A 14,099-nucleotide genomic window follows, 5' to 3' on the forward strand; every position below is an offset into this window, starting at 1 on the left:
AATAAAATCTTTAAGGCCTGGAATAGCAAATTAAAACAATGGATTAGAATAGGACACACAGCTTTCCTTGTTTTTTTGTTTTTGTTTTTGTTTTTTTTTTTTTAAAGAAAATCCCAAAGATGACCAGCTTCATCATATGGAATGTAGACACAGTGTTTTCAGGTTTAAAATACAGTGCAAAGTCAATTTTTAAAGGGACAATGTCAGGTCAAAGAATTAAAGTTGTCCAACAGTAGAAAACCTGGATGAGTGTAATTTACTGTACTAATGCTGTTATACATTTTGCTTAATTTGGACTGTGAAGCCATACTAGCCAATTATATTGTTTGGTGCTCTATGCATTCACAGGCTGCCTTTTATATAAGAACTTCAGCAGAGTGTCTTAAAATAAAATAAATATGAGAACACATTCTTCACTCAAGGTCTGAAAAACAGATATTGCAGATAAGGTACAAGGTCTGACTCAGCTTGTCAATGTCCCTTTAAATACAGTTAATCTCTACCTCCACCCTTCCCCATTGCACTGGCACAGCCTAGGAAGGCTCAAAAGGGACTTACAGGCTCTAAGAACATAATTATCCTGTGGCACATTGAGGGGAGGACATGAAAGACTAGAGGCACAGGGTGGGACAGAAACCTCCACCATCAACATCTTTAAAGGCAGCTGTACCTGATACATATATGGTCATTCAATTCTCTTTCTGCATTCAGCACCTTGTAAATGTAGACCAAATACTCTCAAGTTTAACATAACAATGACATCCTCTTTATTCCTCACCCAGGTCCTGCTGAGTGATACATAATTGTTAAGTAAGTGGAACACTCAGTGGTGTGATAAGAGTCCCTTTCTATAGAAAACCTTGCTCAAGGGAGTTTCTATAGAGAACCCAGTGCTTCTCCAAAGCGGATTTTCTGTCCAGCTTTGAGGTGGAATTTGAAGTCCTTGGGTGCCTCAAAGATTAGTACAATCGTAGAGCCTAAGTTAAATTCCCCTAAATGTTCCCCTTTCCTCATGGGGATTCCCTCCTTGTTGTTGTTGGATATGAAGCTGAAGTCATTGTAGGAACCTTTCGAGTAACAGGGACTGTTGGTGTGCAAGTCCTGTACAGAGAAGGAAGAAGCTGTTACTTGAGAATTTCAGTACTCTGTATTCATTAGCACAGCTGTAGACTGTGGGCATCTAGGCATTTTCAATGCAGGAACTTACAATTAAAAAGTGCGATAGGAATATTAAAAAAAAGTCTGTACTGGAGAGGACTCCCTTTAAATCAGTCTTAGAACATCAGTATTGTGAAATACCTTAATTTCAGGGTAATAAGATTTTGTAATTTTGTTATACTGTACCAACCTCAACCATCAAACCCAGAAAGCTGCCTACTACCATCTTGCTCACCTGGTCAAAGTAGATGCGGATAGAGCCCACATTTGTTGCTCCTACAGCTGTTAAAGAGAAGAAGCCATGTTTCCAGTCACCTGTAAGGACAACCCGTTCATTATGGCAGAACAGTTCCTTGATCCAGCGAGCAACTCCAGGATTCACAGACATCAGAGAGCCTGCAACAGTGAGAAAATAATCAGGTTAAGTTGTCTGGTTTGTAACAGAATTGTAACACTACCTAAATGGTATTTTCAGTATGACTGTAGCTGATCCAGTAAACAATTCAGTCACTTATTTGTGGGAAGAGAGGCAAATGCTAGGCAGAGCAAATGAAAGACAAGGCTGTAGTATAAACAAGGGGTCATAGAAAGATGTCATCTTTAGTCTTCTGTCCACAAAGATCACCACTCTTGGGCAGGGCTCGTGTTACTTTGCATTTTTCCTAGCAGAATCTCAGGGAAACTAAAGACCATGCACATCCTTCACTGTAAGGCTTGAATGCAATCTGGAACACCATCTACAGTTCTCTCTGTTAAAGAGCAAAGGGTTTCAATTTTCATACCTGGAAATGGTTCTTTGTACCCCCCTGCCTCCCTCAGCTTTTGCTTATTCCCATCTACAGCTTCACCTTGACTCCACTTCCAGACAGTGAAAGCCTGCCATTAAAGTAGGGAGCAAAATCTGGGGTGGGAGTCCCTTTCAAAATACCTGCCATTGTTGAAGCCTGTTCTAGTATCAGTCATACCTACTCCTCTATCCCCAAACTGAGGTGGCAGGGACTCATTTCCACTTCCTCTACCAAAGACGTAACCAACCAACTTCACACTGGTGTCATCTACAAATTCACAAATGACGACAAGTACTGTTCATTGGTATCTGATAGGCAGAGCTAGTCCCTAGTCTGAGCTGGAACTGAAAAAGAAGCCTTCTAATAAGCACATAAGATCCATCTAACACAAGGCTACAGGCTACTCAAAGGAAGCTAAAGTAACTTTTTACAGCTTAGGAATAGGTTTCACTGGTTAACTATCTAGTGCATGACAGCAGCCCCTTCCAGTTCTCTTTGGTAAATGGGTAAAAGTGGTTACTGAGACTGTGGCTGAAAACCAAGTAGCTATCTAGCTAGAGCAGACCAGGAAATACTAATACTGTGAATCGGTTAAAAAAACTTTATGACAGAATAACCTCAAAAATTTAAATCCCTACATAGTCCTTGAAGTAATTTAGTAAGGTATATTTACTACCCACATTTTTAGCTGTAAAATGCATCTGCTTTGCTGCACTGAATCTGATAGTAGCATTTCACTAATACTCCTTTGTTTCAATCAAGGCCTAGCTTCAGCCTGGAACTTGACAAACGTCTCAAACTTTGTGGCAGGTCATTGCCTGTGTCTCTCTCTCATGGTGTTTGAAACCAAATCCAGGTTTTTGCGAAATACCAAGTAGTAAAACATTTTTGTTATCTGCTGAACTAGAGTATGATGATCTGCAAAGAGGAGGACAAACACATCTGATCCCAGCTCCAGTAGTGTAACTGTTTAATTGCATCTTCTTTGCCAAGCACAGGAAGAGATCGTATTTTAGGCTACTGTTTGATCTGATCTGCAGAACTCGATATTTCAGGTGCAAACCGAACAAATCGTTTTTGGGAACAAGTCAGGTCAGCTTGCATCAACAGTTATTTCAAAGATCTAAACCAGCTTGAATACGATATTACTGTTTTCACCATTTATATGTGATTTGTTCTGGTAAACTATACTACTATAAAATTCATTACCATTTGTGACAAATCACTTTTCTACCGTTATCCATCATGCGACTGTACAACTGCTCCACTGGCGTGTCTCGTTCAGCAGTGGCCCATACCAGTGCTTCCCTCCATAGCTGCTCTGCATTCGTTTTCTAGGGACGGAAACCTACCTGGGAAATGACGACGGTGTGACACCCTCCAGTCAGTGGGTGAGTGGAAGCAGTGATAATCCCCCGGTGCAAGGTAGATTACACAATGATAGAGCTCATTGCCCTCCTTTGTGACTAGTTGTTGCTGAAAAGAGTTACCAGGTGGGGCTGCAAAGAAACCATGGAAAGAAAGGGGTTAAAGATATTCTTCATGCAGTCATCCACCACAACCAAGCAGTCTCCATTAGAACCAGTGGTAACAGCAGAGAACTAAATGCAGTCCACTTGTATTGTTGAGACTACAAAAAAAATACACTTTGTCCAGGAATCCAATATTTCAAAGCGTTCTTTTCCCTTTACAACAAAATTAGACCCTGTATTGTTTTCATAATTTTGGAAATTCCTTAATTTTGGAGTTTGCCCTTCCCTAAACAGAAGAGCAGAAACTGAAATCCAGTGAAACAGAGTTTTTATTAAAGCTACCCTTTCAAGAACAGAATTTTTCTCAGAGCGACCCTTTTAAGAACAGAATCTGTGAAGAGGCCCTATTTTTATAAAATGCAGTAGTTGCATTTGTGCTCATGTTGAAAATAACCCCACTATTTGCAGAACTTGGTCTCTCCACTTCCCTCACCAGTTTAGCAAAATGTGTTACTTTCATCAAAACTGAAGACCTTGGACACGGTGCTCCACGTGCAGCAGAGCAGTAACAGCATAAGTCATTAGAAGTACAGCGCTTGAGCATAAATCTTGTTAGAGTAGCTTACACCAATTTTTGCTAACCTGGTGCTTGGGCACATTTCAGTCTGACAGCAGGAGTGCTACAGCCTCATTATAGTGGCAGATCTTGGAGTCAAGTAGGAACCAAGCAATTAAATTCAGATAATCAGATTGAGCCAGACAAGAGACTATAATGCACTGGTGAGAAAGAGAACTAGAACAATGACATGTTTATCCCCAAATAAAACAAAACAAAAATCAGACCCGCTTTTGTTCCTGACAATGTGAGAAAGAGAGGAAAAAAAAAAGTAATCTCTTTTCTCATGATCTCTGAGAACACTAAAAGGGCAGAGCAGAATAAATGCAGAACTGATGCAGAACTTACCCTGGCTAAAATGCAGTTCCTCTGTGGAGATGCGAGGTCCCAAGAAAGATTCCAGAGAATAAGTAACCCCTTTTACTTGCTCTACTTCACAGTTTTTTACCTGTCCAAAATTAAGGATCTTTCCATCAGAGGGACTAATCTACAGTGAAGAAAAAAAAAAATTAAACACATTAGGAATTCATTCATTCATTCCTCACAAAGCAGACATGTTCCTTTGGGGGGTGGGGGAAGCTGGTAGCAGAGTGTAAAGCCTTCATTTCCTTTTACTCACCACACTGTGCAAACAGCAGACTGGCCGTGCTTGTGGTTTCAGCTTCCTGCGGAAGAATTCGCTCAGGTTTCTGTAGTGATGCAGATCTTCAACAGCTGCCTCCTTCATGTTCACTCCAAACGTCCAGATGTACAGGCTGTAAACAGGCTTCCGGAGCCATGTAGGCAGCTCCACCTGGTTCAGGCGACCCCAGGCTCGTGAGAGCAGTCGAGTTGGTACCGATTTGTACAGAGCAACCTAAAGAAAGATGGATTGCACCGTGTCATTCAGTTCTTCCCACCAATGGCTTTCTCTTGCTTCTCCCCATAAAACAGAAAGGATCAAACTGTTCCTGCTAACCAATCCCTGGAACTCGGTGGGTTACACCACACACAAAGTAGCCTTTAAGTCAGCAAAAAATTAACACTGCACTGCACTTAGTCCTCACTCCCTCCATTCTGTTGAGAGCAGGTGAGGGACAGGATGAAACTTACTATAACCTTATACTGAAGCCAGCATCTCCACACCCCTGCAGGCTGAAGCTCCACATTCAAGTTACTGGAAACTGCCCAACATGAGGCTTACAGAAAAAAAAAAAGACACATTTCACATGTTCCAGTAGAATACTCATCGCAAGGGTTTAACGTTACCAATATATTCATTTTTGTGAATAACCAAATGAAAATTGACTGAAAAATAATTTCTCAGTGTTTGATGATGTGCTTCTCAGATGCATCTACTAATGAGGGTGTTTTCCACATCCCAGCATTGTACTGCTCTAATGATACTGGTACAGTCAAAGAAACATACCCACGTGGATGCAGCTACACCAGTATAAACTTATGCCAGCCTTACTCCTCTCGCAACAGCGGGAGTTGCTAATTGCAAGGGTGTAAAGTGCCTTTATTCCTGTAGAAATGTACCTTTGGACTTACACCAAGGCATAAGTTTTAGTAGCAAGAAAAACAAACGAAACAATGTTGGCAAGAGGTATATGCTGTTGATGTAACTGGAAGGATGACTCTGTCTTCCTGTTGGCAATTCCAGCAGGTAACTCTTCTGGGATTTGTGGTACTTCATATCAGCCAAAAAGCTCACGTGACCATGATGTCATCGGGGGAGCGTGGACCAAGGGAACTGAATTCTCTAAAATGAGTTTTGCCAAAGAAATAGTGATCTGCTGCATCTGGTACAATTTTTTTGAACAGTACAGCTCAGCTACATTTAGCTCCCGATGAAAAGTTGTGGGTTTTTTCTTTTTCTTAGCAAGAGTCATCATTTATTCTCAATATTAATCATATCCTTCATAATTAAGTCTTGGAAAACAGCCATAAACACAAACAGAAGCACACACTGGCTGAGAGCCTGTCCATCGTATCAAATACAGCAAATTAAGATTTCACTCACAAATCGCCATCCTGCATCACATTAAAACACAGTGATATTTCAGAAAGAAAACACCAACCTAATCTTACTTCAGATAAAAACTTCTAAATGAACAGTACCTTAGGTTATATAAGCTGAAGAACTGAATAAAAAAATGTTTTGCCATTTTATTTGACATGCCTTATACAGTGTTAATTTCTAAAATAAATTTTGCTCAGTTTTCCACAAACACGGAGAATATGCAGATACAACTGTAAAAATCACAAAAATTGTCAGAAAAGGTATTTCCTAGTAGCCCCTTCTCTTCAAAAGAGCCTGGTTTTCAAGTTGATAGGATCAAACAGAACAGCTGTTCAATAAAATAGGCTTAAGAATGGCAATTTTGTTCCAGTTTTCAATCAAAATATTTGTGGTGGGTTGCATTCTGAAATTGCATGACTTGCGGGGAGAATAACCTTGTGCAAGACATCTCACACCCTGCTCTCAACAGTGTCAGAGCAGAGATTTGTGTAGCATTTGGACAGGCTGGATTACAAATGCTCAAAAAACTTGAGGAACAAACCCTCTCTGTGCAAAAATGACAAAGCAAGAGACCATTTCAGTGTGGCCAGGAAAGGAAACTTGAGAAGAGGTGTGGTCTGCCTTATCCTAGCGCTGATATTTCAGGTGACTGAATCAATTCAAAAGTTTCTGTTGATTTTCCTGGGTAGACCCCTGACTGTTGTCTGTGAAGCAATCAGTCGACACAGCTATGAACAGTAAAAACTAAAGGTAAACATGAACTGCATCTCTCTGCTTTCCTACTAGTGATCATCAGCCTGTCCTATATTAAGGATCTCTCCAGCCAGCTGCTGCCAGCTCCCTTTGGTATAAAACAGCTAACATACATGAAGCGCAAGAGAGACCTGCTCACACTTACCCTGCTCATAGGCCTCCATCCCACTCTGGTCAAGGGTTTAAGAGCACCGAAAGGCAGAAGATAATAGAGAATAGTCAGAGGCCAAGAACGGAGTTTCAGAGCAGGCCTAGACATACAGCTTAGCTGGCCCAACCTTCGCCTCAGGGCCAGCTGGGGAAATTGCAACCTGAAAGATTACATACACAACATAAGAGGGTCAGCCATCTCAGCCTCAGAACCACCAGCGTCTGATAGCTGGGGATCATTTATTCCTGCTAATCTTTACTTAAAACATTGATTCTGCAAGTCTTTACTCCTTTATTTTGATCAGTTCTTCCCCTTCCCAAAATAGGAGACCAGTTATCTTAAAAAAAAGAAAAAAAAAAGAAAAAAAAAAAAAAGACAAATCCTCTGTCCAAAAAACCAGCATTCACTCTCACAGGTCACATTTTATGAATGACACCCTCAAAAATTAAAGGCAAGATCACCTGCAGGTGACATTTGAAAAACAAGACACAGCTGGTTCATCCAACTAACAACATCACATGATAGTTTACAGTGGAAATAACAAAGAGCAAAGGTTCTTCTTCCAAATCTCAGAAGATTATATCCCCAGAAAATGTTTCTTGTGACTGCTCCAGCTGTTGGATAGCCAAAGTGGACAGCAGACAATATTCTGAAAGCTAGGAATCTGTGATGCTGGGACTTTAATAAGAACTCTATGGAGGGACACTTTTAAGGAAAGAACAGATACTCCAATGAAAGAAATCCTTGAAACCTAATAAACTCAGGTCCCTCCGAGGGTTCACGTGTTGAAGGCATCTTGACTAGATTGTGCCTCAAGTTGTACTTTGTATCACAAAAGACGATGGCGCCAAATTTACACAGACCTGTTGGTCATTCACGAACTTTGAGAAACAAGCAGTTACTTGAGAAACAACAGGAGTGGCACTCCTGAGTTAATACAATTTACAAATAACTGATTCCAAAAGACATCTTTCCAGGTCTTAAAACTGTCACTGGGCATCCTGGTTCTAAACAGAGAGCACGTGAACAAAGCCAATATTGCTAGTGCTGCAAGATAATCTAGTCTCCATAGCCCAATAACCAACTCCTCTGCCTCAACCAACTGCATCTATGGTTTATTGTCACGTGGACGTCCTGACTGAGGGGAAACTCACTTTGCACAAATGGCCATGGGGAGAAGCTGAACTTGCAACTCTCAGAGGGAAAAGCTGCTCAGTTTATTAGCAGAGGACATCGTGGGCCTTAGTTCAGACCCTTGCAGGAGGTCTGGAGGAGAGATCCTTCAGGTCCCCATTTATTCTTTGGCTTCTACGCATGAAGAAACCACTGGCATTTCCAAGGTCACATTATCAAATGAAAGTCTGCCTACCTGAGGGCAAAATATTCAAGTCTTCTGGGCACTGACTTAAATCCTGGCTAAAAGATTGTTCTCCACACACCGCTGAAGCCAATATGCCTGCAAGCAGGATACAGCTATGTGCGCGCACAAACTGGAAGTGGTACGCTCTGTCTGCTGTGAACAGCTCTCCCACTGGATTATATGATATGAAGGATGAACTATAAAATACTGTCTATGTCTTTCCAAGACGGAAAGAAGCTGGGAAATTAAAAGGAAATTTTCTTGCCAACACATTCTTTTCAAAACTTGGATCAGGATTAAAATATCATGCAGGCAGGTACAACTGTCACCACTTTGGGATGCAAGATGGTGCCTTTGGCTCAGATTCTTTTCTGCAGCGAACACAGCTGCTCTTCCCCCAAGAACTAATAAATAAAAACCAGAGAATGATCTGTGCATCACAATGCAAGGGGAAAAAAACAAACCCAAAAAACCCCCTGAGGAGATGAAGTGCTGTCTCAGCAGAGGTAAAGCCGGCTTTCTTCCCAGCAGGAGGTGGGACGGCCTCAACATGGGAATAAGGGACACTTCACATTCTTCCTCCCATCCTTACCACCCACCAGCCTGCGGTCTGCTTGAGAGCTGGCGGGGCTGGGAGCCGGGTTGCCGGCATGGAGCGCGGAGGTCCTGCTCCCCCTCCCACTGCTCTCCCCCTCTTCACTGCAGTCGCTCATGGACCAATCCCGGCAGAGCTGCATCCTGGCAGCTCCCGCCAGAGCCCTCGGGCTTCTCACTGCCTTGGCCTGGTTTCAGAGCGGTCCCTCGCTAATTTTTCCATTCTCCTAGTGATGGAGAGGAGAAAGGAAAGGAATGAAAGCCTCCTCATTCCCCTTGTCATATAACAGCACACCCTTCTCTGCCAATTCAATGCATAAGGAGCTTTATAGTAATTAGGCCAAACAAAAGCTTTGCAGATGGCTGTCGCTCCTTCTGCCCAGAAGCCCGCCCATCCTCCCTCCCTCGTTTCTCCCTTCAGTCACCATTCCTGCAAAGCAGAAAATACTGAACAGTACCTGAAACGAGTTCTCCTATTTGGTGTACCACCGGCAGAGCCAGCCGGGCCTGGACTCTCCAGTTGTGGGTGCTGGTCCCCGGCACAGCTGCTGCTGCCGCCGTTCCCTGAACGCAGCCTCCGGACATGAATTTTAACTTTGCGGAGGTTGTAGCAAGAGGGTGGAGGGTTAGATAAAGCTTTATAGCATCTCACCATTTCCCTGTGTGCAGATCTGGTCCCTGCAGGGTGTTTGACTGACACATCGTCAGGGTGATGGTTGGTTGCAAGGCTCAGTCTTTTTTCCTCTACCTCTCTTTCCTTTGCTTGCTCCGGCACAGGAGAGAGGACACGGCGTCACAGTTCCTAATTCCCCCGCTGGTTTCTCTCTGGATTCCCCCTCTGTTTCCCACTTGAATCTCTGCTACGAGGGTTGCAGCTATTGCAAACAAACAGGCATTGTGTCATATTTCAACATCCCACTACAAAGCCGACTCCGCACAAGATAAAAACGAGCTGTCCGTATAAGCAGTCCTTGCTTCCCGCTAGTCAGGGTGGCCATTGAAACCCAACTCTCCAAAAAACACCTTTCAGTCTCAGGCTGCTGGGCAGCGATGCACTACAGTCAGATGAGCAGCCAGCTGGCCTTGCACAGCTAACCCCAGAGCCAGTCTGAATCCGAGGCTGGGAGGAGGAGTGGGGCGGAGAAGAGGAGGAGATAATTCCCAGCTTCAATTCTGCAGTGCAGCAGCTGCCCCTAAAAGAGTTCTGGACTGCTGCGCACCAAAAATCCTTTCCTCCTCTTAACGTCCAGCTTGGAAAGAAGAAAACAGAAAGGAAAGGAGCATCTTTCTATTTTGCAACCCTTGCCAGACACCAACATCCATCTCCTGAAGTCTCTTGCTGTCTCAGACACTCACATAGGGAGCAGGTAAAGAACATTCTTCTACAAATACCCAGATACATAATGAAATAAGCCAGTTTTAGGGCCAGCTTCAGAATCGGGTATAAAAGAAGTGTTAACGTGTCTTACTATGTGACTCTCAGTACTGTCACAGTTTTAATGTCCAGTAGAACTAAAATACAAAACATGAGTAAAGGAAGCTGTTTTGGTTTGGTTTTGTTTCTTAAAGACAAAAGGCTGCAGTATTTCCATCTAAGCATTCTGAATACACACAGAGAGAAATTTCCCTCTTTGATCCTGCAGACCATATCTCAAACAGATTTTCTGCATCTCCTGTGACTGGTTTTGGATTGTTAAGGGAGCTTGAAACCGGACCCCTGGTTCAGAAAGTGGAAGTCAGCTAGCTACACCTCACCTCAAGACTAAACCAAATACCCACAGCAATTTAGGGGCTAACTCTCTAGTGGTTAGCCATTTCACTTACGTTTTCTCTTAAAGTCTGGGTTTAAAAAACAAAACAAAACAAATTCCTTGTTTCCAAAGCTCTCTAAACACCATGAAAGCTGTATGCCTACAGAGTAGATCAAATAGAGCACTAGTGCTCTGATGTGAAGGGTTGTACTGTATTAGAGACAGAAGTGGGAGGGCCAGCAGGAAAAGCTAGAATTAACTAGCTAATGGCATCCCACTCAGGCCTCGAAAGGAAAATATTCTAGAAAGAATTGTGTATTTTGATTGGCCTTCAAATATTACAGATATTCCCTAGAAACACCTCTGGAGTCCCTACATTAGAGTATTTTCTTCAGGAAGAAAACTGCTATGTGGTATTCTGTACCTCAGGGAGTTCCAAGACCTGTGTGCATGTTGTTGTTTAAGCTGAATTTTAACAACTGCATATAAAAAAAAAAAAATCCAGTTTATTGAAAGAAGATAAATTTAAGATCAACTGAAAGCACTCAAAACATACTCCTTCCTCCCTATGCCAACTTTTTTTGTTTTCCTAGTTAAAATATCATTCAGTCTTTCTCTGGCTGGCACAAGAAACTCCTACACAACAAAAATGAAGCCATCTGTATAGTAAAATTATGAAAGCAGTTACCCCAAATCCCATCAAAATTCAACGAAAAGCAACGAGGAGCACAGGGGAGCTATTTCTCCTAATTTGCCTGGAACATTAGAAATTACCACCATTAAATACTAAATTTTAAATAGAAACAAGCTAAATTGACAACATCCTTTCAAAAGGCACTTCATCGGACCAAGACAAAAATCATTTTCACACTGAATACGCGTCTTCACAAAACTGTGGAGTTTGTTCATTCATTTGGGGCTGGTGGAGCCAGGCAGGAGGAGGCAGAGCGCCCCGACCCGCAGCCTGCCCTTTGCGCGGGCGGCTCACAGCACCCGGCCGTGCCCAGCTCCCCAGGACAGGCTGGCACCCTGCTCCCCTGCCTAATCTCCTTTGAAGACCTTCACCTATGCATGAGATTGCAGAAAGACAACAGAGTAAACAGAAGTCTTAGCTACATTGTCTTCAGTACTCTTCCCTTAAGGGTAAGGGAGATAAAACCCACACAGTCTTTCAGTAGAAATTCAATCTTATCCCCCAAAACATTTTCAAGAAATTATTATATTCTAGACTGAACAAGCCTGATTCTCTGAAAGCATGGAACAAGTTAAATAGCTCACCTGCTGCCTAGAAACAAATGGACATTGAAATGTTCTACAGCCCAATGCAGTGGGAACTACCACCCTTTAGTTCAAAACAAAAAATACGGTGCAAGAGAGATTCCTCTCCAGGAAGGGAGAAATATCAGTGTTAAAAGCTTTTGTCCTCCACTTCTTCAAAAAACTGAGTTCAGGTGAGTAAGACGACCTAAGTTTCTCTTAAGTTCTGTTCTACTGACCTCATTACATTCACCAAGATGCAAATACCCGAGTCCTGCTTAAACGCTGACATATATGGCAGGTTGCCGTCCCTGTTGCGGCTGCCCCAGAAGCAATGTGCCGTTCCTACAGTGTAAGAAGGCTGAAATGAAAAATCCACGCTGAGTTTACCTACTTTCCATGGGGAAAGAAACAAGAACTGGTGATCAACCGGCTCATGACAGAGGAACTCATATAATGGCGTCTCAATAGCTGGACTTCTTGGGATGCAGGTGGTGCCACAAAGCCTGCGTTATCAGCTTAGACAAGAATCTTATTGTTGGTTTGCAGGAGGTTGGACATCAGTACCAGACTCCCCCACCTGTCTGAACTCGCCCAGAATCCATGTTAGGTAAATAAAAGAAGCAGTTACCAGCAGGTGTAAATCCCTAGAGAATTATTATCTAATAGAGAACTGCTAATCTGCCAGCTATGCAACACCATTCTGCTCTGTCAGCTCAAATAAGCGTCAAATCCAGTGACCCCATTTAATTACTTATCATTACTACCTCAAGCCCTTCCCTCAAGTTTTAAAAAATAATACAGCAAGGCGTTTGCAAGAAAGGCTAATATACAACTGAACTTCAAACCTGCAGTCTCAATTTTAAATCACAAGCATGAATCATTAGGCTTGGAATGCGCTCGTAGAGTGCTCAAGGCCCTCTGGTCACATTTTCTACATTTGGTAACTGAACTACTGTTTAAAAAATGCACTGTACGCATCCAAATGCTGTATTCTACGCAAGTGCCAGCAAAAATAAGGTCTTGCAATCAGGGGAGAGGTACTCAGTGACCATTTATTAAAGGTTCCATTCCTTTCCCAGCAGCATCTGTTTAATTTCAGACACGTAATCCCTGCTCCCACCCAACCTTCTCCGGAGCCAGCCCAGCAAGAGAAACACTGGATGCTCCACACCCAGTCAGGAGCTCCTGAACTCCGTGAGCACGACAAACCCTCAAGCTCTCATGCTCCTGGGGAAACCCGAGTGCAGAGTTAGCATCTGCCAAGGCCCCATGACTTGCGAGTAGCACGTTCGGTTCCAGCTCTGCCGGGGAAGTTTGCCAACTATACCGCTTTCTGCGGGTTATTGGTGCTGGCTAATGAAACGTACCACACTCTGCTTTATCCATCCTTAATTTCTAAAATTCTTTACTTTTCATATGAAGAAGCCTTTCTACATATTTTTTCTTAATTTATTAAGAAAAAAACTTTTGATCGCTTTCCCCTAATTTTACGTTGCTCTTTTAGTTGCATTCTATAAAGAGTTTCATTTACTTTTGCAAAGTGACATGAAACTTGATGACACCTACAATACACGGTATTATTTTAACATTTTGTAGTAATATTTTCCATTTCACGTCTTAAACACCCCCACCCCCCCGCATTTTAGCTTAAGATACCTGTAAAGCAAACTCCCTGTTGTGTAAGGGACCTCTGGTGGAAGCATTAACCCCGTTACGTCTTCCCAACAAAGCAGGACCCGGCAGAAGCTGAACAAAGCCCCCGGCGGCTCCTCCGGCCCCACCTGCCCTCCCCCGCCGCGGAGGAAGTTAAGAGCGGGACTCTGAACTCCGATAACGCTGCTCCGAGAGACTGATGTTGTTTGCATCTGTTAAGAGACGGCTCGTGAGAGAGCCGAGACTTTGGAACGTCTCTCCTGAAACTTCCAGCCAGCCAGAGGCTCAGCGCTGACGCCCAACCCTTGGCCACCGGACCTCGCCCGTCCACAAGCCCTTACCCGATGCCGGCCAGCAGAGCGAGGTCTCCTCCTTCCCGGCTTTTTCGCTTTCCCTCGCTGAAACGCGATGCCGACCCGCCCTTTTAAAACAGTTTTCAGACGCGTGAACAAAGCGCCGGGTCGCGCACACCCCACCACCGCGCACGGCCGGGCCCGGCTCTCCCGCCCCCCCGCGGGGCTCCGTGGCCGGGCCGGCG

At 43.4% G+C, this 14,099-nt stretch overlaps 1 protein-coding gene across 4 annotated transcripts in view; it reads right to left on the minus strand.

Moving 5' to 3' along the window:
- Positions 1-90: 90 nt before the first annotated feature.
- Positions 91-14,099, minus strand: part of PISD (phosphatidylserine decarboxylase) — a 19,339-nt gene continuing 5,330 nt past the window's right edge. The window contains exons 2-9 of one of the 4 annotated variants that reach the window (XM_010574923.1): positions 9,550-9,772; positions 9,356-9,472; positions 6,938-7,103; positions 4,654-4,890; positions 4,383-4,521; positions 3,299-3,445; positions 1,394-1,554; positions 91-1,101 (exon numbers count right to left, since the gene is read on the minus strand). In XM_010574923.1, the coding sequence (XP_010573225.1) occupies positions 877-1,101; positions 1,394-1,554; positions 3,299-3,445; positions 4,383-4,521; positions 4,654-4,890; positions 6,938-7,103; positions 9,356-9,472; positions 9,550-9,599 (1,242 nt within the window). In that variant the 5' untranslated portion in view covers positions 9,600-9,772 and the 3' untranslated portion in view covers positions 91-876. Of the gene's footprint in view, positions 1,102-1,393; positions 1,555-3,298; positions 3,446-4,382; positions 4,522-4,653; positions 4,891-5,132; positions 5,213-6,937; positions 7,104-9,355; positions 9,473-9,549; positions 9,773-14,099 lie in introns of those variants that run through there. The other 3 variants (XM_010574932.1, XM_010574948.1, XM_010574940.1) reach the window with 3 other exon arrangements.

This window comes from Haliaeetus leucocephalus, unplaced genomic scaffold (assembly GCF_000737465.1).
Source record: "Haliaeetus leucocephalus isolate CR32 unplaced genomic scaffold, Haliaeetus_leucocephalus-4.0 Scaffold13, whole genome shotgun sequence".
In the NCBI taxonomy this organism is placed as follows: domain Eukaryota; kingdom Metazoa; phylum Chordata; class Aves; order Accipitriformes; family Accipitridae; genus Haliaeetus; species Haliaeetus leucocephalus.